Below are 23,715 nucleotides of genomic sequence, written 5' to 3' on the forward strand. Positions count from 1 at the left end.
GCCAATCAGCGCAAGGAAAAGGGGCGGATGCGACTGGTAGACGGTTTGCTCTGGCTTGACCTCTGCCTTCTAATGTGGGTCCGGGTTACCAACTGACAGAATTTGGATTCGGGCCGCCTACAATTCTTCGCGCTTAACACTTTTCCTTGGACCCTAGGAACTTCTTTTCTAGGAAACCTAAAGGAAATTCTGAGGCTTCAGCGCCATCCTCGTTAGCACATTCCTTCCCGGGAGCGCTCAAGAAGCCTGGTTTAGGGCTTGCTCATCCTGAGGGTTGGGACTACGTTTCCCAGGAGGCATCGCGAACAAACTCCCGGACTCTATTTCCCAGAGTTCCCGGGGCGTGGGCCACACTAGACTGTCTTCCCTGAGAGGGTTGGAGACTTCAGGGCCAAGATGGCGACAGGAACGGGTAGTAAGTATGTCCACTGTTTTTGCGTGGAAGGCCTTTTAGACCAGAGGCTAGGAACCAGATTTCTGTCACACGCATGGGGATTAGGAGCAATGATTGCCCAAGAGCCCAGGGTCTTGAGGAACCTGCACTCGACCGTATCGTGAAGACTAACGATTAGAGGCCCAGAAGAAGTGTAGGGTGTTGTGTCTCAGGGAGGCTGCGGAGATTTGAGAGAAGCAGCTCAGCGAATCCTTATGTGTTTGGGAACTCTGTGGGGTGCGAGATAAAGGGGCTCAGGAGACTTGGGTGTGCAGACGAAGAGATGCTGTGAGCCATAGGGAGCAACTTGCTCTCAAAGAGCCGTTCGTTTTCTGGCCAGCGTTTGTGAGGCCCGCGGTCCAGCTCCCAGAGAAATGGGGTAGTTTAACTCTTAGCTTTTTCGGCCGCTAGGGAAATTGCGTTTTGTGCATCTCAGCCATTTTCCTGTTTCGTACATTGAAAAGGTCTTACTATGTCCGACAGCTACATGGGGGTAGAAGTACTGAGAAAAGTAAACAAGTTTATGCTAAGAAGGAGGCAGGGCAGTAGGCGCGGGGTGGGGGAGGGGAGTGGCTGCTCGGAATCCTGGGAAATAACCCTCGCGTTCAAATTGGAATCAAGTAGTCTTTTTTTTTTTTTTTCCGTCTTAAAACTGGGCCTGTCGTGAGAACTGCCTTATCTTACTCTGACATTCTCCCCTGCCTTTTTAAAATAAAACAAAGTAGCCATGTCATTTGAAGAAGTAAAATGTTTTGCCAGATACTCAGTGCAATTTTGCGGGGAATGAATCGTGATGATATTTTAGTAGAGATGAAAATCAAGATTCCGTGATAGTAACTCACTTTGTTCCACAAGGTGGGATGTTTTGTATTAGGCTTTTAGTTCTCCCTTTGGGCCTTAGAACTAGTGCCTCAGTGGTTGTTCTCTAAGACTTTTCTCCTTTTAGAACACAAGCTTCTGAGTACTGGCCCTACAGAGCCATGGTCCATCCGAGAGAAGCTCTGTTTAGCGTCTTCGGTCATGAGGAGTGGAGATCAAAATTGGTAAGGTATCTAAGATAGCTGCATTCTTGGGTCTTAGAAACTGTTGGGCATTTTTTGATTACACTGGTGGATTCCTATAATCATACTAGCGTTTACGGAGTATTTCTTTTTTAACAGCATTATTGAGATTTAATTCAAATAACATAAAATTAGTATATACACATAATTTAGTATATTCACTGAGTTGTGTAATCATTATCAGTCTAATTTTATTTATTTTTTAATTTTATTTATTTGACAGAGAGAGAGCACAAGTAGTCAGAAAGGCAGGGAGAGGGAGAAGCGCGTTCCCTGCTAAGCAGGGAGCCTGACTCGGGGCTGGATCCCAAGACACTGGGATCATGACCTGAGCTGAAGGCAGAGGCTTAACCAACTGAGCCACCCACGCGCCCCCACAGTCTAATTTTAGAACATTTTCATTACTCCTAAAAGAAGTTTCTTATCCCTTCCTTAGCTGTCACTTTACAATCTCTCCACCTCCCTATCATCCACCCCCACCCTCAGGCAGAGACACTCAGTCTACTTTCTTTATCTGTAGATTGCCTATTCCGGACGTTTCATATAAATAGAACCCTATAATTTGAGGAACAGCTGAACTTTAAAAAAAATTTTTTTAAAGATTTATTTATTTATTTTAGAGAGAGAGTTAGCACGCAAGCAGGGGGATGGAGAGAATCCTTAAGCAAACTTCCCCCTGAGCATGGAGCTTGACTCAGGGCTTGATTCCAGGACTCTGAGATCAGGACCTGAGCCAAAATCCAGAGTCAGAGGCTCAGTCAACTGAGCCATCCAGGCGCCTCCCACTGAACTATTTTTTAAAATGGCCTCATATTTTTTACATTCCCACAGGCAATGAATGAAGGCCCCACTTTCTTTGTATGCCTGACAGCTCTTACTGTGTGTCTTGCTAGTGGGTATGAGATGGTATCTCATTGTGGTTTTTTTTTTTTTTTTTTTTTTTATTTTTTTTTTTTTTAAAGATTTTATTTATTTATTTGACAGAGAGAGACACAGCGAGAGAGGGAACACAAGCAGGGGGAGTGGGAGAGGGAGAAGCAGGCTTCCTGCGGAGCAGGGAGCCCGATGCGGGGCTCGATCCCAGGACCCTGGGATCATGACCTGAGCCGAAGGCAGACGCTTAACGACTGAGCCACCCGGGCGCCCCTCATTGTGGTTTTGATTTCCATATCCCTGATGACTAATGTTGAGCATCTTTTCATGTGCTTCTTGGTCATTTGTGTCTCTTTAGAAAAATGTCTGCTCCGATCCTTTGGATTCTTTTTTTTTTTTTTAAGTTTTTATTTATTTATTTGAGAGACAAACAGAGGGAGAGAGCATGAGTAGGGGGGAAAGGGAAGAGGCAGAGGGAGAGGCAGAGGGAGAAGCCGACTCCCCGCAGAGCAGCGATCCCAAGACCCCGGGATCATGACCTGAGTGAAAGGTAAACGCTTAACCAGCTGAGCCACCCAGGTGCCCCGATCCTCTGGATTCTTTATATTATTACTATTACTGAGTTTTAATATTCTTTGTATATTCTGGACACAAATTGTTTGTCAGATAATTTGCAAATATTTCTGTTTTATGTATTGTCTTTTTACTTTCTTGATTAATACCATTTACAACACAAAAGTTTTCAATTTTGATATGTCCAGTTTATTTTTTTCTTGTGTCGCTTATGCTTTTGGTGTCATGGCTCAGAAACCATTTACTTTTGTGTTTTCTTTTCAAAGCTTTATAGTTTTAGCTCTACGTATTTAGGTCTATGATCCATTTTGAGTTAGGTTTTTTTTTTTTTTTTTTTTAAAGTAGGTTTGACTTCCAACTTGGGGCTAGAACTCACGACCCTGAGATCTAGGGTTGCATGCTCTACCGACGGAGCCAGCCAGGCACTCCATTTTGACTTAATTTTTGTGTATGTTGTAAGGCAGGGGTCTCTTTTGCACATAGATATGTCCCAGTTTCCAGTATTTGTTAACAACACTGTTCTTTCCCTATTGATATTGTCTTAGCACTCAGTATTTCTTTTTAAGGACCGTAAAGTAGAACTGTGGTTTCTAGTCTTTTTTTACTTCTAGTGCATACCCATTTATTTATTTAGGTTTATTTTTTTCTCCTTTTGTTTTTTAAAATTTTTATTTAAATTCAGTTAATTAACATATATTGTGTTATTGGTTTCAGAGCTAGAGGTCACTGATTCATCAGTCTTATATAATCTTTTTTTTTTTTTAAGATTTTATTCATTTGCGAGAGAGAGAATGAGAGACAGAGAGCATGAGAGGGAGGAGGGTCGGAGGGAGAAGCAGACTCCCTGCTGAACAGGGAGCCCGATGTGGGACTCGATCCCAGGACTCCAGGATCATGACCTGAGCCGAAGGCAGTCGCTTAACCAACTGAGCCACCCAGGCGCCCAGTCTTATATAATCTTATATAATCCCAGTGCTCATTACATCAGGAGCCCTCCTTAATGTCCATCACCCAGTTTATCCCATCCCCCCTCCCCTCCCCTCCAGTAACCTCAGTTTGTTTCCTGTGATAAGAGTCTCTTATGGTTTGTCTCCCTCTCTGATTTTGTCTTGTTTTATTTTTTCCTTTCTTCTCCTATGATCCTCTGTTTTGTTTCTTAAATTCCACATATGAGTGAGATCAAATGATGATTGTCTTTCTCTGATTGACAAGATTTATTTTAGAGAGAAAGAAAGAAAGCGCCTACTGGGAAAGGGAGGGTCGGGGGGGACAGAGAGAGCCTTAAGCCTTCTACTGTGTGTTGAGTGGAGCCCCCACGGGGCTCCATCTCACCAGGCCTGAGATCACAACCTGAGCTGAAACCAAGAGTCAGACACTTAGCTGACTGCACCACCCAGGCACCCCTTTTTATTTTTAACGTTTGTCTATTTTTCCTCAGGATCTAAGGACACCTTTTTTTTTTTAATTTTTAAGTAATATCTACACCCAGGGTGGGGCTTGAACTCCCAACTCTGAGATGAAGAGTTGTATGCTCTATCGATTGAGCCAGTCAGGCACCCCTAAGGACATCTTTTAATTGTCCTAAGCCTTATAATTAATATTCAAATTTGTGTCTATGTGGCACATCTCTACTACTTTAATTGTTCATAAGAGTTTTCCGAGGCACCATTATTGGTCACACTTAGCATTTCTGCAGCCTTATATCTTTTTTAAATGACTTTTTTCAAAGATTTTATTTATTGGGGCTCCTGGGTGGCTCATTTGTTAAGTGTCTGCTGTCGGCTCATGTCATGATCCCAGGGTCCTGGGATCGAGCCCCACATCGGGCTCCCTGCTCGGCGGGAAGCCTGCTTCTCCCTGTCCCACTCCCCCTCCTTGTGTTCCTGCTCTCCCTATCTCTTTCTCTGTCAAATAAATAAATCTTTAAAAAAAAAAAAGATTTTATTTATTCATTTGAGAGAGAGACAGAGAGAGAACGAGCAGGGTTGGGGGAGAGGGAGAGGATGTGGGCCTCCATCCCAGGACTCCGGGATCACGACTCCCGCTGAAGGCAGCTGCTTAACCAACTGAGCCACCCAGGCACCCCTCAAATAACTTTTTAAAGGTGAAATCTGGATATCCTAGATAATAGCTGTTCTTGAATCAAATTAAATGGTAAACCCCAAGACAAAGTGAATCACACTAATTTGATAAATATATTAAAAATAGTATAAGAACACTTTTAAGTAAAAATGGCATTTTATTTAATTTTTTAAAAATATTTATTTAGAGGGAGAGGGACATGCAGACTCCAGGCTGAGCGTGGAGGCCCACACAGGGCTCAGTCTCACAACCCTGAGATTATGACCTGAGCCGAAATCAAGAGTTGGACGCTTAACTGACTGAGCCACCCAGGTGTCCCAAAACTTTGAAATTTTAAATTGTATTTCTTTTCTTAGGAGGTACTGAGTCATAAGATTCAAAATTCAAAATGGTACACAGTGTCTTCCATCACTATACCTCATCTCCCAGTGTTAACATTTTCTTAGAGTTTCATTTCTTGTGTTTCTCTAGCATTAATTTTATTATGTTTTTATTTTTAAAAATTTATTTATTTATTAGAGAGAGAGGGGGACAGAGCACAAGCAGGGGGCAGGGTCAGGCAGAGGAAGAAGCAGGCTCTCTGCTGGAGCAGGGAGCCCAATGTGGGACTCGATCCCAGGACCCTGGGGTCATGACCTGAGCTGAAGGCAGACACTTAACCGACTGAGCCACCTAGGTGTCCCTCTAGCATTAATTTTATATACATGAACAAATACATGTTTTCTTTATCCCCCTACTTTTTAAACATAAATGGTTTTATACTATACGTATCATTCTTCATTTTGCCACTGCTTCTCTTTTTTACTTTAACTTAGTATATATGAAGCTCTCACTCCTTTTTTTTTAAGTGGCTGCATGGTATTGATACAGATACACCATAATTTATTTAACTGGTACTTTTTTTTTTAGATTTTATTTATTTGTCAGAGCGAGAGAGCACATGTGCACAAGCAGGGGGGAGCTTCAGACAGGGAGAGGCAGGCTCCCTGCTGAGCAAGGAGCCCGAATCGGGACTTGATCCCAGGACCGTGAGATGATGACCTGAGCCAAAGGCAGACACTTAATGGACTGAGTCACCCAGGCATCCCTGGTACTCTGTTTTTTTTTTAAACTGGTACTCTAGGGGTGCCTGGGTGGCTCAGTTGGTTAAGCATCTCCCTTTGGCTCGGGTCATGATCGCAGGATCCCCAGATTGAGCCCTGCGTCGGGCTCCCTGCTGGAGGGGGTGGGGGAGCCTGCTTCTCCCTCTCCCGCTCCCCCTGCTTGTGCTCTCTCTCTGTCAAATAAATAAATAAAATGTTTAAAAAAAATAAATAAACTGGTACTCTATTGTTGGACATTTGCTAATACAGATATAACCTTGCATAGTTATATATTAACTGAAAGCAGAATCACTGGGTCAAAGAATGTATGTGTTTCTAGAGTTTAATAAATATTTCAAATTGCCCTACTCAGAGATTGTTTCACTTTATACTCCCATCAGTAATATATCAGAATGCCTCTTTTTTTATGTCCTGGTTGTAAGATATTTTTGATGTTTGACAGTATTATAAAAGGTGAGAAATAGTTCTCATGTTTTTCATTTACATTTATCTTATGATGAGTGAGGTTGAATATCTTCGTGTGTTAAAGAGCCACTTGTATTTCTTTTTTTGTAAACTGCTTTTTCTCATTTTTCTGTTTATTAGTCTTTCTCTTTAATTGGGGGAGGGCTCCTTATATATTAAGACTTTGTTTATTTATTTATTTTTAAGATTTTATTTATTTGACTCAAGCAGGGGAGCAACAGAGGGAGAGGGAGAAGCAGGCTCCCCGCTGAGCAGGGAGCCCGATGCGGGGCTTGATCCCAGGATCCTGGGATCATGACCTGAGCAAAGGCAGATGCTTAACTGACTGAGCCACCCTGGCGCCCCTACATTAAGTTAAGACTTTTAAAATGTAGTTTATTTATTAATTTTTTTTAACAGTTCCTAGATTTTGTGACCTATTTAGAAAGTTTTACCCTTGTCTGAGATTATAAAATAATTCTAGCGGCGCCTGAGTGGCTCAGTCGTTAAGCATCTGCCTTCGGCTCAGGTCATGGTCCCAGGGTCCTGGGATCAAGCCCCGCATCGGGCTCCCTGCTCGGCGGGAAGCCTGCTTCTCCTCTCCCACTCCCTGTGCTTGTGTTCCCTCTCTCACTGTGTCTCTCTCTGTCAAGTAAATAAATAAAATCTTTAATTCTATGATTTCTTCTAGTACTTTCATGGTTAAATTTTTTAAAAATTTATTTTATTTATTTTTTTAAAAGATTTTATTTATTTACTTGACAGAGAGACAGCGAGAGAGGGAACACAAGTAGGGGGAATGGGAGAGGGAGAAGCAGGCTTCCCGCCGAGCAGGGAGCCCCATGCGGGGCTCGATCCCAGGATCCTGGGATCATGACCTGAGCCAAAGGCAGTCGCTTAACCAACTGAGCCACCCAGGCGCCCCTTTTTTTAATATTTAAATTGTTGATACATTTGGGGCTTTTCTTGGTCTAAGGTATAAATTATGGATCAAACTTTATTTTTTGCTGAACCATATAACTGTTGAACTTGAAAAGAGCTGTGTGATACCATTATTTCATCACAAATTTTAAGAACTTTTTTCTTTTTAAAGTTACCTAATTTTTCAGGGCGCCTGGGTGGCTCTGTTGGTTAAGCATCTGCCTTCGACTTGGGTCATGGTTGTAGAGTCCTGGGATCAAGCCCCGCATCAGGCTTCCTGCTCAGCGAGGAGCCTGCTTCTCCCTCTTCCTCTGCTCCTTCCCCGAACTCATGCTCTTTCTTTCTCTCTCTCAAATAAGTAAATAAAGTCTTTCAAAAATATTAAAAAATAAAGTTACATAGTTTTTCAAACACATAGAGAAGTGTGGAGAATAATATAGAGTATCCATGTACCCAGCCTGGATTTAACAGATCTTAATATTTCGTCATGTTTTCTTTGGATCTTTTTCAAGACTTAAAAATTTTATTTATTTGAGAGAGAGAGCGAGTGAGCGTGTATGAGCAGGGAGAGGAGCAGAGGGAGAAAGACTCTCAAGCAGGCTCCGAGCTCAGCAGAGGGCTCAATCTCAGATCCCTCAGACCATGACCTGAGACGAAATGAAGAGTTGGACCCTCAACTGACTAAGCCACCCAAGTGCCCTTCTTTGGATGTTTTTCAAGAAATAAACATAGACACAATTAAAGTCACACACTCTTCCTTGATCCCATTCTAGTCCTGTTTTTATTTTTGCCTTTTTTTTTTTTTTTTGTCTTTTCAGCTTTTAATTAATAGGTTGCATGATTGCATCATAGAAAGTTGTGTCATTTTTTTTTTTCAGTTAATATTATGTGGTATGTATTTTCCATTTCACCACATATATTTTATAATTATTTTTATGGTCTATTTAGTATTTTGTAGAGGTGAAATGCCGTAAGTTAAACATCCCTTGCAGGCATTTAGGAAAAACCTAACTGTTCGTCAGTCTGATCAAGTCTACGTGGTGCTTTCTTCTTGATACTTGCTTCTTTGTTAGATTATTTTTTATTAATACATTCCTAGGAGTTGTATTTGTGGATCAAAAGATAACTTTAGTCTGGAATACATTACAAATTGCTTTTCAAAAGATATATCTCTTCTAAAAGAACCAAAATCAACATAAAAATGCTTGCCCAAATGAACAGAAATGATAATGTACTAGGTTCTAATACCTTCACTTCACCCAGGAAATATATCACCTAGGAAAACTTTTTCGCAATGATTCTTTCCCTCTAAATGAAATTTTTTTATTTGTCAGAGCACAAGTAGGGGAGTGGTAGGGGGAGAAGCAGGCTCCCCACTAAGCAAGGAGCCCGATGCGGGACTCAATCCCAGAACCCTGGGATCATGACCCGAGCCAAAGGCAGATGCTTAGCCAAATGAGCCACCCAGGTGTCCCCCCTTAAGTGGTTGTGTCATTTTCCATAGTCACATGTTTCAGAACACTTCCTGGTGGCAGTTTATCATTCTAAATTTTGTACTCCAAACCTTGAACTCTTAGCATACTTCCCCCCACCACCCTTTTCCCCCTCCTATTTAGTGTGTAATAGCCTTTTCTTATTTTGTGTAGGGTATCAGTTAGCAGAGCTATCAAGCCGTTTGCAGAACCTGGCCGCCCTCCAGACTGGTTCTCTCAAAAAGTAAGTTCCCAAGCAAGTGCTGTTTTATCTTTTTTTTTTTTTTTTTTTAAAGATTTTTATTTATTTGAGAGAGAGTGAGTGAGAGAGCACAAGAAGGGGGAGCTACAGAGGGAGAAGGAGAAGGAGAAGCCGACTCACCATGGAGCAGGGAGCCCGCTGTGGGGCTTGATCCCTGGACCTTGGAATCGTGACCTGAGCTGAAGGCAGACGCTCAACGACTGAGCCACCCAGGAGCCCCGCAAGTGCTGTTTTAGAGCAATCTTAGAGATGTGAAGTGGGTTTCCTTCCAGGCCCTGCCCTTTAATCACAAGGCTTTTATACCGTGAAGAGGAAGCATAGTTGAGAATACCTTTTCATTTTTCCCACTGTTTGCCAATTCATCCATGTATGTTCATGTTGTAAACTTTTCTTATCTGTGTAACATAACATGTAAGAGTCTAAGCTTGGGAGTTAGAAGATCTGGGTTTAATATGACTTCATTTAGAATCTTTGAACCATGATTCTCAGTTTTCTCATTTGTAAAGTAGAGATAAAAGTTGCTTCAGGATTGTTGTAAAGTTTTAGTCGAGGTAATACCCATAAAGCATTTAGCACATTGCCTTGCATATGGTGATTACTCAGTAGATATTAACTATAAATATTGGCTATTGGGTTATTTTTCCCCAAATACACGAATTCTAGGTCAGAAGACTCCTTTTCTCTGTCCTGGTATTGAGTTTTTTTTTTTTTTTAAGATTTTATTTATTTGAGAGAGAGCATGAGAGAGAGATCACAAGCAGGGGTGGCTGGAGGGAGAAGCAGACTCTCTGCTTGGCAGGGAGCCTAATGCGGGACTCCATCCCAGGACCCTGGCGTCATAACCTCAGCTGAAGGCAGATGCTTAACCAACAGAGCCACCCAGGCGCCCCCTGGTATTGAGTATTTTTAACTGATATGACTGCAGAGTAATTTGCCCTCCTAGAAAGCACTCATACCTTACATATAGTTTTCCTCTCTAAGCCTTAGTCTGATATGGTAAAACTTCGAAAGGTTGTTCCTTTCCAGGCTTGCTCATCATATTTTTACTTTTTTTCCATAGCATTGTGCTTCCCAGTACTCAGAGCTTCTAGAGACCACTGAGACCCCAAAGTGAGTACAAAGCCAGTCATTCAAGCCACATCTCTTTAGTGGAAAGTGTTCACTGAGGATGTCTGGTTTATATTTATTAATATTACTGGGTGATTAAAAATAGAGCAGAAGTTATCTATGGTTAAATGGTGGAGAGGCTCAAAGAAAGCAGTTGAGAGTGGGAACATGTTCTTTTATTCAAATGTATGTTTTTGTTTTTAAATTTTCTACAGACGGAAACGGGGTGAAAAGGGAGAAGTGGTCGAAACCGTTGAAGATGTCATTGTTCGGAAATTGACTGCTGAACGAGTTGAGGAACTAAAGAAAGTGATAAAGGAAACCCAAGAAAAATATAGGTACTTACCAGAGAGAATACCAGGTGGTTGGGAGAGACCAAAGGGGCTGACTTCTTATACTGGTCAAAATTTTTTAAATAGTAGACTAAAAAACCCAGGTAACTTATTTCTCTTTCTAGACGGCTGAAAAGAGATGCAGAACTAATTCAAGCTGGGCACATGGACAGCAGACTGGATGAGCTTTGCAATGACATTGTGATGTGGGTTATATTGTTCTTACTTTTGTACACCTCTCTCTCGTTTTACCGCCTTTTCACCTCAAGTAATCTGGCTTATCTCCTCCATCTGCCATCCCTTTAGACTTGAATGATTCTGGAAGGGAAAAGCTGCAGAGTGGCCTAGTAGCAGGGAGGGGGGAGTGACTTGTAGAAGGTAATGTGATAGAATATTTCAATGTGAGGACATAACTTAGTTTTAACTTGAAAGGTGCTTCAGTTTGCCTATGAAGAACTGGTAGTTAGGCAGTACACTAAAAATTTTCCCGTTTTGGGGTTGCCCGGCTAGCCAGTCAGTAGAGCATGCGACTCTTGATCTTGGGGTTGTGGGTTTGAGTCCCACATTGGGTGTAGAGATTACCTAAAAGTAAAATCTTAAAAAAAAATTTTAGGGGCGCCCGGGTGGCTCAGTCGTTAAGCGTCTGCCCTCGGCTCAGGTCATGATCCCGGGGTCCTGGGATCGAGCCCCGCATTGGGTTCCCTGCTCAGCGGGAGGCCTGCTTCTCCCTCTCTCCACTTCCCCTGCCTTGTGTTCCTGCTCTTGCTGTCCCTCTCTGTGTCAAATAAATAAATTTTTTTTTTTTTAAACATTTCCTCTTTTGCTGGTAAAGATTCTTTTTTAGGCTTTTCCTTGTGCTAGCCTGGCAAAAAATTTCCTTGTAAGGGCACTGTGACCTACAGAGGAACTAGAGCTGGCTAGGATCATACTCTTTACTTCCCTCTTTAGGAAAAAGAAATTGGAGGAAGAGGAGGCTGAAGTAAAGAGGAAGGCTACGGATGCTGCATATCAGGGTAAACCGAATCTTTTGACTGTTTAACAATTAATTATACAGTACTGCATGCTAGTAACAGTTGAAGACTACCTTGTAAGATAGAATCCACTGATGCCGATTTACTTGTGCACTTTTCTATGTCCTCTTCTCTTTTACCAGAATAAAAACATCACTTTCTATCCAAGGAAGAAGCTCTTGGAAAATGAGTTCTGCTCAGTTCTCACTAAACTTTGGGTCCTTTTAGGACACAAAGGCTTTATAATATAGATGTTGAACATCATTAAGTTTTTAGAATTCAAAGCCCTGTAAGAAGATTAAAAATAGCCCACTCATTGGATAAGAACTTAAGCATTTGTAAGTCTAGGAATACATGCTCGGAGCCAGTGAGGTCTTTTCCTCTTGTTAAAAGCAGAAACTTAATAACTTGTTGAAGAGGATATTGAGGAGTGTTTAAACCACTTTCCTACTTCAAGGACCTTTGAGATAGTTCAGTGAGTTTGCTTATAAGTTACCTGTCTCCCAGAAGTGTTAAAGATTTCTAATCCAAACTCGTAATGCTGCTTTAATTATGCAACATCCCCATTTGTCCTTTATTATAACAGAGTAGTGCCTACTTCCATTTATTTAATCTTGAAGACTTAGTAGTTGTTGTCTTTTATGTTCTAGCTCGTCAAGCAGTAAAAACACCCCCTCGGAGATTACCCACCGTGATGGTCCGCTCTCCTATAGATTCTGCCTCCCCAGGAGGTGATTACCCACTTGGAGACTTGACTGCAACCACTATGGAAGAGGCCACCTCTGGAGTGAGTATATTTTTACTGCAGGTATTGATCAGCAAAGGGGCAATAAGCCAGCAGAGAGCTGAGTGATGAGGAAACCACTTTTGGCTTAGAGGCATTTTCCTCTCTTGGTATGAATGCTAAAGACTTAATTTACCATGTTCTGTGCTCTAAGATAAGGATGGACCTAAAAACATTGAGCCTTTTGACCTTTTGGGAGATAGGTAAAATATTACATTACGGAATTGTTTGTAAGTAAACTAGTCTTATAAGAGTCCTTCGGGAGGAAGCGATAGTTTTCTTGTAAATAGAATATTGGTAGTGGTTAAGCAGATTGTAAAAGGCAGGTTGGGTGGAATGTTTGGGTCATTCTGGGTTTGAGTGGGTGGAAGAGAAAAAACTGGGGAAGAAAGGAGTGGCTGAGAGCAGGAGGGGTAGAGGGTTTCTGGGCAATTTCACTCAGGACTAATAAAGTAATAGACACACTAACCCATCCGGATTAGTAGGGAACCTTCCAGAGTTTGAGAAGTCAGATAAAGGTTCTCTGTTGTCTCTTAGGTAACCCCTGGGACTTTGCCGAGTACCCCAGTCACCTCGTTTCCTGGGATTCCTGACACCCTTCCTCCAGGCTCTGCACCCTTAGAAGCCCCCATGACCCCAGTAACAGATGATTCACCCCAGAAAAAGATGCTTGGACAGAAAGCAACTCCACCCCCCTCCCCTCTGCTGTCAGAGCTCTTGAAGAAGGGCAGCCTCCTGCCTACTAGCCCCAGACTGGTATGGAGACTTCTGTGGGTGTTTGAGAGCTGTGGTGATTTAGTACTTTGGAAGGGAGTGCCTGGGACCTAAAATATGACATGGAAAAAAAAAAAAGTTCAAAAGAGAAAGAGAGCTCCTAATTAAATGTTAATTTAAAAAACAAAAACAGAAACAAAAACCCAGTAAGTTGATAGTATCCTTGGGTCCTGAGTTATCTGAAACCACAATTATTTCAGTTCTCTTCTCCGGAGAACTCTTGTCAAATAAGTTTTAAAAATTAGAGCTTCCCTTGGGTCTGAAATTACTCTCTTTGGATATTAACTTCATGAAGTTTGGTCAACTGCTAGAGCTTTTTTTGGGAAGTGGTAGTAAAGGAAAGCTTGAGTGTAGCCTTCACCTCTATTCTTCCCTGGTAGGTCAATGAGAGTGAAATGGCTGTGGCTTCTGGCCACTTGAACAGTACAGGTGTCCTCCTGGAGGTAGGCGGGGTTCTTCCCATGATACATGGTGGGGAAATGCAGCAAACACCCAACACTGTTGCGGCCTCCCCTGCTGCCTCAGGTAAGTCAACACTTTTCCGTTACCTACTTGACTTCACAGACTTCACAGTCGATCTTAGTGTTGACTGTCTTTGGTTTCTAGCCTTCAGTAGTAAGCACCTGTCAATCGTAAATGTGAAGCCCAACTTTTTTTGGTGCTACTTTACCTGTTAAACCACATAGTGCCCCAGATTGTAAATCCATTCTTATCTTCAAAGTACTGATAGCTCTGGATGACCACAGCATAGATACTGATGAGAAGAGTGAGGTTAGTAGTGAAGCTGCTTCCCTGGGGCTTGCAAAATTATGGAAAGTGCTAGGGATACCTGAGGTTATAGTACAGGGGATTGAGATTTGAAGCCAGAAAACTGGATTTAGGTGTCAAGCCTGCCACATACTGATTTTGTGGCCTTGGATAGATGATTTAACTCGTGAACCTCAGTTTCCTCTTTTATTAATTGTAGTGTGTACTTCACAAGGATGTTATGAGAATTAAGTGAGATAGAAAAAGTAAAGTAATAAAAAAAAGCTTTACAAAATATTAAACCTTAGATATGGATATTTGAATGGTGTTGAGTTTGGGTGGTTTATAGCATGCTTAACTGCAGAAGTGACAGATCTGTTCATGCCAGTTTTTCGTGATTTTGTTGTTACTGTTAAATTTTCTTCTGGGGTTAAAACTGCCACCAATTTTTCACACACATTGTGTGTTCTAGTGCTTTGGGTCATTCCTAACCTGGAAGAAGATCTTTATTAGTAAGGTTGGCAAAAGTGAGGATATAGATAATGAGCTTATTCGACAGAGGAGTTTCTTTCATTCTTTGAGACTAAAAATTTTCTTGGTTGAGTCTTAAAGTGGCTATTGCTTCTTGTTCACGTGCTTTCCTCTTACCTCATTTTGTGTACCTGTTTGTTAGGTGCTCCCACTCTTTCCCGGCTTTTAGAAGCTGGTCCTACACAGTTCACCACTCCTCTTGCTTCCTTCACTACTGTTGCCAGTGAACCTCCAGTTAAACTTGTGCCACCCCCCGTAGAGTCTGTGTCCCAGGCTACCATTGTCATGATGCCTGCGCTGCCAGCACCGTCCTCTGCTCCAGCTGTCTCCACTCCTGAGAGTGTAGCTCCAGGTGCGTCCCTGACCCACGCCCTGAGCAGCCACTAGGTTCAAAATTTCATTTTGAGCTTCAGTCAGAGAAAGCTGACCCAAGAGCATCAACTCCAATTCGGATGCTTCTGTTCTGTTCTCCATGGACATGTACCGTCTTTATCCTTAGAAAAACAAGAATTTGAGAAGATGTGGGTGGGCGTTTATGTGTTGGGGGAAAAGGGTTAAGTATACAAATATGAGTGGGCGTGAGAATGTGTTCTCACCCTACTTTCTAGATAAAACTGGGGAGAAGAAAACATACGAAGATGTAGATCTAAGATAACTTTTTCTAAGCTTAAGTGTGTGGGTACTTGACACCTGTCTATAGCCTTGGTTGATGTCCAGGTGGTCACTTGGTATCAAATGAGGTTCTGAAATGCTTTTCTCTTCCTGTTATTCAGTGAGTCAGCCTGACACTTGTGTTCCAATGGAAGCTGTGGGGGACCCACATACTGTGACTGTTTCCATGGATAGCAGTGAAATCTCTATGATCATCAATTCTATCAAAGAAGAGTGTTTCCGATCAGGGGTAGCAGAGGCCCCTGGGGGATCAAAGGCTCCCAGTATAGATGGGAAGGAAGATTTAGATCTGGCTGAGAAGATGGATATTGCTGTGTCCTACACAGGTGAAGAGCTGGACTTTGAGACTGTTGGAGACATCATTGCCATCATTGAGGACAAGGTAACTATTCAGCAAAGCCCAAAAGAATCTCTCATGAGTCCTACATAGGCTTCTCTCCTCAGCTTCTCCTTGCTTCTTGTAGTAAGAATTATGTAAACAGCAGTTCTGCTTCTGTCCGTCTCCATCTCTTTAGTCCCAAAGCCCTTTGGTGCTCACATTGGTCATCTCCCCAGCCATCCCTGTGTTTCTGGTTTGCTCAGGACAGGAGTCTGTCCATTGGTTGCTTCTACTATATGGAGAAAATGGAGAGAGAAGCTACAGATTGAGGCCATCTCATTTGGTGCTAACAGAATTGAGGGACTTGGGCTTATTTCTGTGACTTCAACAGTGTGTGTATTATGGGACAGGTGGATGATCATCCTGAAGTGCTGGATGTGGCAGCAGTAGAAGCGGCGCTGTCATTCTGTGAAGAGAATGATGATCCCCAGTCCCTGCCTGGCCCCTGGGAGCACCCTATCCAGCAGGAGCGGGACAAGCCAGTATCTCTCCCTGCACCAGAGATGACAGTCAAGCAGGAAAGGCTGGACTTTGAGGAAACAGAAAACAAAGGAATCCATGAACTGGTAGACATCAGGGAGCCCAGTGTTGAGATTAAAATGGAACCTGCAGAACCAGAACAAGGCATCTCAGGTCCTGAAATAGTAGCTGGAGTTGTTCCAGCCACAAGTATGGAGCCACCAGAACTCAGGAGTCAGGACTTAGAGGAGGAACCTAGAAGTATTGCCACTGGAGAGATTGCTGAAGCAGATGTTTCCAGTGGGAAAGGCGATGAGACTCCACTTACAACTGTGAAGACAGAGGTATTTAAAATCAGGGGTTGGGAGGATGAAGGGTTATACTTAGGTAAGAAGTGACTGTTTAGGCCTTTGGTTTTCCTCTTGCATTCCTGAATTCTCACATGGTTGATGTGTCCAAAGCCCACAGGTATGATCATTGCTATATAAGCTTATCCTATTCCTTGAAAGGTGACCATTAGATTCCTGTTACGTGGGCAGGACTAATTTCTTCTGTAGTTTCGTCATTGAAAAATAAACTGTCAGCTGAAGTGATGTATCGGTACTTAGGGTGTTTATTCTTTTTGGTCTTCAGGCATCTCCTGAAAGCATGTTGTCTCCATCCCATGGCTCCAATCCCATCGAAGATCCTTTAGAGGCAGAGACTCAGCACAAGTTTGAAATGTCAGGTAAATAATAAGGCCAGGAAATCTGTACTCTGTAACTAACTTGAAATCCTTTGCTTTGGCTTCTGAGGGATTGTGGGTTGTGGGCAAGTAGAGGAGGTAGAATAGGTCAGCATGGAAAGGAGAGCTGCAGGGGATTATTGTCCATAGGAAGGGGAAGGCTAAGGTGGAAAAATCTTCAGGTAGTCTTTCTCTCCTCTGCAGACTCATTGAAAGAAGAATCAGGGACTATTTTTGGAAGCCAGATAAAGGTATTTCAGACTTTTCTTTATTCCTCTTGCTGTGTGACTAGATTTCCCGATAGCACTACCTTTTTAATGAGTTATAGTAAACGTGCATCTTATTTTCTGAGATGAGACTGGTAAGGAGTTGCATGGGGAAAAGTTGCAGTGGACAGTTAGGCATACTGGCAGTACTGTGGCCACATGTGCTTCCCATCTGAGAGAGTTTGTGGACATCACACAGAGCTTTCTTATGCACATAATGCACAGCGAAGCTTTGAGATCTCCAGAGTGATTTGGAGTAAATAGGGATGCCAGAGTCAGGGAGAACATATAAGAAATCAGATTATTAGTTACACTATCCAAGGAAAATTATCCAGAATTTTCTTTTTTAGAATTACTAAAGTAGTAGTAACAAACAGATTTAAAGTAATGCGATGTGAGCTTGCTCCATCAGAGGAGACGCAAAATAAAAACTATTTTTGATAACTTTGTATCCAGGGTCAGAGTTCCTCTCAAGAGCAAGGGGAAAGAAGGAACGCCTCTTAGCTTAGTCATAAGTAAGTAGCTTTTTTTTTTTCTTCCTTTTAAAAAGATCCTGGGTCTTATTCTTTGTCCAGGTTCTATATTACTTAAACAGTGAGTGTACATTAGATGGTAGTATAAGTGATAGAGGGCTCAGTCAGGACGCAGTGTGAGGCCATTTTCTAGAACTGATCTAACCCAAAAGATCGTGTTTAATGATGCTTTGCTGGATAGCTTTGCTTGCATTTGTTGACCGGAGCACACTGTGTCTAAGGATGCCCCAGGTGAGGATGAGGAGGAAGATGGAGTCAGTGAAGCGGCCAGCCTAGAGGAGGCTAAGGAAGAAGATCAAGGAGAAGGCTATTTGTCAGAAATGGATAATGAACCCCCTGTGAGCGAGAGTGATGATGGCTTTAGCATTCACAATGCTACGCTGCAGTCCCATACACTGGCAGACTCCATCCCCAGCAGTCCTGCATCTTCACAGTTGTGAGTATCTGAGATTCTTCTTTGAGGTCAAGATAGTGAAGATGAGAAGTAGGAGGATATCTTTTCCTTCAGTCTTACTTTTTCATCTTCCCTTTCTTGGCCTGGAACTAATAGTTGACAAAAAATGATTAGGATTTTTTTTTTTTTTGGACTTATGCCTAGTGGGACCCCTTTGTTTCTTTTATTTCAGCTCTGTCTGTAGTGAAGATCAGGAAGCTATTCAGGCACAGAAAATCTGGAAGAAAGCTATCATGCTTGTATGGAGAGCTGCAGCTAATCATAGGTGAGTTTTACCAATCAGTAGGAACATTTTCTCCTGCTCCTCCTCAGTGTTAGTGACTAGGAAAAAGTCTGGGTGTGTTTATATGGGATTGGGGGCTTTGACTTTTACAACCTTCAGCTACTTAAATCAGATGCCCTCAACCTCTGCTTCTGAAGGATTAAGTCAGTAATTGCACCTTACTCTTTTTGGACAGATATGCCAATGTCTTCCTGCAGCCTGTTACAGATGATATAGCACCTGGCTACCATAGCATTGTACAGAGGTAAGCCATTATCCTTTCAGCATGCTGACTTGCCTGAATTGTAAGTTGTTCAGTCTTAGTGGATTTTTACTTTAGATGGTATATTTAAAGCAAGTGTTTTTGGTGTGAGTAAAGGTGACCCAAGTGGTAAGTTGATCATTTCAGTGGCTGGATCACAAAAGATAGTCTAAAAGAATTAACCTTCTTTATTACCTTTCTTAGCTGATACTTATTATAAAGGTTGACTTTGGTTTTTGGATTAAGTGCATGTTGTGGGGTGAGGGGTTGGCATTTCAGTCCAGGCAGCTAAGACTAAGGGTATGTATGAGAAGATATGTATGGTAATAATATATTTGGATCCAGTTGAGTCCTCTTCCCCTCCATTTACCTGTTGCTGTTGTTTTGTTTTTAGGCCTATGGATTTGTCAACTATTAAGAAAAACATTGAAAATGGATTGATCCGCAGCACAGCTGAATTTCAGCGTGATATTATGCTCATGTTCCAGAATGCTGTAATGTATAACAGCTCGGACCATGATGTCTATCATATGGCAGTAGAAATGCAGCGAGATGTCTTAGAGCAGATTCAGGTACTTTGAGGATCTTTAATGTTTTAGCAAGGATGAAATGAAAATACTCGTGGCGTGGGGGGGGGGCGCCTGGGTGGCTCAGCTGTTAAGCGTCTGCCTTCGGCTCAGGTCATGATCCCAGGATCCTGGGATCGAACCCCGCATCGGGGTCCCTGCTCTGCAGGAAGCCTGCTTCTCCCTCTCCCACTCCCCCTCTTTGTGTTCCTGCTCTCGCTAACTCTCTCTCTGTCAAATAAATAAATAAAATCCTAAGAAAAAAAAGAAAGAAAGAAAGAAAATACTCAGGGGAAGGATTCATACTGACGTCAGGAAAGGGTGCTGGTGGCTTTTAATTGGAATAGTCTTCAGGGACACAGGAACATAAAATTTTGTTCTTGATGGATTTGTGTTGGTTTTCTCATGTTGGTTTGGTAAAAGAATTATGAGAACATTCTGCCTTTCTTGGGCAAATACTTCAGTTTCTGGAAGTTTTTAAATACTTGGGGGAAGTAAATTTTTTATAAAATGGTGAATGCATATTTTAAAAGTACATTAAGTATATACATAATTGACTGTCAACAAATGGTTTCTTCTTCCTTTTTATCACAGATAATCTACCTCTGTCCTATAGTTGCATTAGCAGGCACCCTTTGGGATATTGAACTTCAAGGGATGTTGTCTATATCTGCATAGTCTGCTAAATTAAATTACCTAATGGCCTTTGGTTCATCTAGGTTTTTTTCTTTCTCATTCTTAAGAGATATTTATTCTGTATTACAGCCAAAAAGTTAGAGATATTTGGCATTTAAATCCTTTAGCATGCACAACTAGAATAAAACCTAGTATGCTAAACTTTCAGTCAGTCAAGAAGTATTTGAATGTTGTTTGCAGATGGATATTAAATGAAGTTCTCTTTACAAAGCTACAGTTGTCTTAATTCTTTCCTACTGGATCAGGTCTCAAGGGCCAACTGTCTTTCTTTTCCCTATAGCAATTCCTTGCCACACAGTTGATTATGCAGACATCTGAATCTGGGATCAGCGCTAAAAGTCTTCGAGGGAGAGATTCTACCCGCAAACAGGATTCATCAGAGAAGGTGAGGAGACCAAGAAAAAGCCTGTATACCAGTGTTCCAGAGCTAGAAGTCTGAAGCACCCAAGGAGCCTTAGGTTACTACTTGGTACTTGGTAACTGCTGGGCTTCTATATTCCAGCGGTATACAGACATATAATTCTTTGGATGTACTCGTCCAAGCGTTGAAGACACTTGGTGTGACTGAAAGGCCCAGTCAGTCACATGAGAAATTGTGAGCTGAATGAGTGCATTATTAATTTCTCTGAGTGAGTGCTTGCAAGGTGGGGGAAATGACTTTTGCAGCAGTTGGGGACCATCAGTTCCTGTTCCAGAAAGCATAATGGCCGACTGCTTTTGGATCTCTTTCCTCTTGTTCTTGAGTTTTTAAATTTTGTCTTTGTGTGTGTGGTGCTTGTGTCTCTGTCCTGAGGTTTGGGGTGCTTGCGGCTGAGAGTTTCTGTGGAACCTGATCAGTGTTTGTTTGTCCTCTAACAGGACAGTGTCCCCATGGGCTCTCCTGCCTTCCTTCTCTCTCTCTTTGTAAGTATTGAATGGCTGCAAGGGGTGGTGTTGCCACAAAGATTCTCAGCTCCTGCTGGGGGTGGGTGGCAGAGGGAAATTCAACATGCAGACTGTGGCAATGTCTTGAACTTCTCTTTATTCAGGTCGTTGAATAAGAATCTCTCATTTTCTGCATTCCTGTCTTTCTGCATGTGTGTGTGTGTGGGCTGGGTAGGGACTATTTATGAGTTCACTGGACTGAAATGAGGTATTCTTGGTAAGGATCTGGGATGCACCTGCTCCTCAGTTTTGACTCCACCTTTTGCCAATTCTTTTCTACAAATAAGATTGCTCAGAGCAGCAGCTGCTAGCTGGCTTTTTATAAGTGTTCCTCATACCAGCAAATACCTAGCATGTAGTTTTTTTCTCTTCTCCTAATGTTAAGTTGCCTGATACACAAATACTCAGTAAAATTTAAGATAAGGATCTTAGTAACAATGAGTACCGCATACAGTAGTGGCTGGTAGAATTTGAGATAAACTTAGTAAAGCTAGCCCTAAAGACTTACTGTTGTCCTCTGTGAATTGAACGACCCTCTGACTCTGTGTTCATTATGGGGTACTGAGGCATGATGTAATGGAAGAGCATCAGCTGGAAAACCACATGATCTAAAACTCACCGGATTATCTCTTGGAACCTTGTTTTTCTCATCTGTTTGATGGAGCTAATATAATGAGGTACCTGTCCAGCCTACCTCACAGGGATGTTGTGAGGATAAAATGAGATCAAGGTTTGGAACTGGCTTGAAAAAAAAATTAAAGTGTTAAACAAATGCAAGGTGGTATTTTTATTTTTAATGTCGCCTCAAAGGCAACTTATGTTCATGAGCTCTGAAAATTTTAGAGTCCTTGCATGTTAGAAATGTAAAAATGGCCTAGCCCAGCAAAAGTGTTCACTAATTCATCTTGCCTACAGGCGTCAGCCTGTACCACGGACGGAACACTGTAATCTCCCTTCTTTCTTATTGGCCTGCAACAGTGACTCTGGATCCCCAAGCAATTGGCTGGCTGTTGCAAAGCTGGTTAATAGGAACTTTTATCTATTGAAGACAGCAAAATATTGCACAAGAGGAAGGAGCTGGGCTGCAGGGAGAGAGCAGCAGATGGAAAGAAGCCTTCTGATTGTCCTGATCTCATGGAAAACACCTGTCAGGAGGTGCTAGGGAACTAGTGCCAGGGTCAGTCTGCAGGAAAGGCCTTTCTTATAGGGACCAACAGCTGGACAGGTATGTTAGCCAAGAATCTCACTACCCACTGCCCTTTCTGACCCTCCCACCTTTCTTTTACTCTACCTGTTCCTTTGAACACGGTTTGGGGCCTGGGTGGGATGACTAATAGTCATTCTTTGGGACCCCAGGTGAACCCCAGTTACCTCTATGGTGGGCAGGAGCAAAATACTCTGTCCTGCTTTTCCTCTCACAAACTACTGCCAGGAGTTTTTTTAGCCCACTCTGTGGGAAGATAGATCTGTACCTCTCATTTCCTGGATTTTTCTGCTGATTCTCTTCCTTCTTCCCCAAGAAACCACATCCCCAGCATTGTTGCAACTTTTCTCTTAACCTCCTAATCAACTCACTCACGCTCCCTTTCTTTGTCTGCCTGTCATCTAGGATGGGGGCACCAGGGGGCGCCGCTGTGCCATTGAAGCAGATATGAAGATGAAAAAGTGAAGCTTCAGAGTATCCTCATTGAGCTGAACCTGAAGTAGAAGTAAACAAGATAGAGCTTGGGCTTGTCGGCCCAGTTCCAGAAGTGGAAGTTACAGAAGAGGAGGCACCTGGGCCGTGTGACATGAGCTGGGGAAACTCTCTCAGAGAGTTGGAGTAGCACAGTTGCCTGTTGTAGGGCAAAAATCATGGGCTGTGTTAATGTCTTAATGTGTAGCTAGCCGATTGTAGCTAGTTTGTACTGTCTGGTGAAGTGTACAGACTTTTTAAAAAAAAAAAACACCTGTGAAGTGTGTGTGTACACAATAAACTGAAAGAAAAGAAAACTCTAGCCTTTGGTGTGTTCTGTGTGTATATGTGTGTGTGAGAAACTTGAGATTTTTTTTCTGCATGATAATTTTTTTATCATCTGTGGAAATGAGATGATTAGAGGGGGGGAAGTGGTATTATAATATGAACTGTTCAACAGCCTGGAGAAGGTAAGTAACCAAGATTGAATTTATAATTAATGTTTTAAAGTGTTGCATTGTGTATTGAGGATGATCTTATTCAGCTTTTCTTGAATGTTTGGGAAAACTTTTCAGAGTTCTGTTCATGGCATTGCTTTTAATGAAGATTAGAGCATGGACAGAGGTAGCACTGACCTTTATCTCAGACATTTGTCCTACTTAGTGTACTATCTTTGCAGATGGTATTTCTGGGACAGTATGGCACTATATCCTTCCTGATTCTATATGTAGGGTTCTTGTGTATTTTAGAATTCATTGCTATTTGAAGGCTAGAATCAGTTTAAGAGTTGGGAAATTTATCATCTGAGTTTATCCAACTTTTGTTACTAAATAAAAATTAACTCTGAAATGAACCAGTTATGAGCCTTTTATTATACAGAAATGGACATAGGGTATTGTCTAGTACATTGAGTTTTCTTGAAAAAGATGTGTTTAAGAAATATATTAGAAGTCACAGATCTTTCTGGCTTAAACTGTGAAGCTTGTTAGGATTCTAAGGAAGTAGAAGATACAGTGTTGTGGGGTGATAGAAAGGAATTCAGTCAATCCAGGAATTAGAAAATTAGTAACTATAGTATAGCGGCACCTAGGTAGCTCGGTTGGTTAAGCATCCAACTCTTGATCTCAACTTAGGCCTAGATCTCAGGCTCAAGCCCTTAGTTGGGTGCCACACTGGGCTTGGAGCCTACTTAAAAAAAAAAAAAAGGAAAAGTATAGTATATTCCCAAAGTAATCTATAAATTGGCATGTGATACAAGCAGTGAAGCCCTAAAAATGGGAGAAGATTGTAGAGGAGATCCATTAAAGGATACAGACTTTGGGTTGGTAGAGAAG

General features: G+C 42.0%; 1 protein-coding gene across 4 annotated transcripts; it reads left to right on the forward strand.

Moving 5' to 3' along the window:
- Nucleotides 1-326: 326 nt before the first annotated feature.
- BRD8 (bromodomain containing 8) lies at nt 327-22,704 on the forward strand. 4 transcript variants are annotated; one of them, XM_032425260.1, is made up of 22 exons: nt 327-415; nt 1,380-1,476; nt 9,137-9,206; nt 10,285-10,334; nt 10,547-10,669; nt 10,789-10,869; nt 11,612-11,676; nt 12,324-12,460; nt 12,995-13,213; nt 13,612-13,756; nt 14,652-14,861; nt 15,283-15,563; nt 15,911-16,363; nt 16,653-16,746; nt 16,948-16,994; nt 17,764-17,978; nt 18,169-18,261; nt 18,455-18,523; nt 18,915-19,092; nt 20,063-20,167; nt 20,641-20,685; nt 22,316-22,704. In XM_032425260.1, exons 1-22 carry the CDS (start codon nt 397-399, stop codon nt 22,373-22,375), a joined length of 2,856 nt encoding a protein of 951 aa, XP_032281151.1. In that variant the 5' UTR covers nt 327-396; the 3' UTR covers nt 22,376-22,704. The 4 variants fall into 4 exon arrangements, with proteins under 4 accessions (XP_032281151.1, XP_032281153.1, XP_032281154.1 ...); XM_032425261.1 differs by having other exon boundaries at nt 369-419; nt 22,316-22,703; XM_032425262.1 differs by lacking the exon at nt 14,652-14,861 and having other exon boundaries at nt 22,316-22,703.
- Nucleotides 22,705-23,715: the final 1,011 nt, after the last annotated feature.

Source organism: Phoca vitulina, unplaced genomic scaffold (genome assembly GCF_004348235.1).
Source record: "Phoca vitulina isolate PV1807 unplaced genomic scaffold, GSC_HSeal_1.0 scaffold32, whole genome shotgun sequence".
Lineage (NCBI taxonomy): Eukaryota > Metazoa > Chordata > Mammalia > Carnivora > Phocidae > Phoca > Phoca vitulina.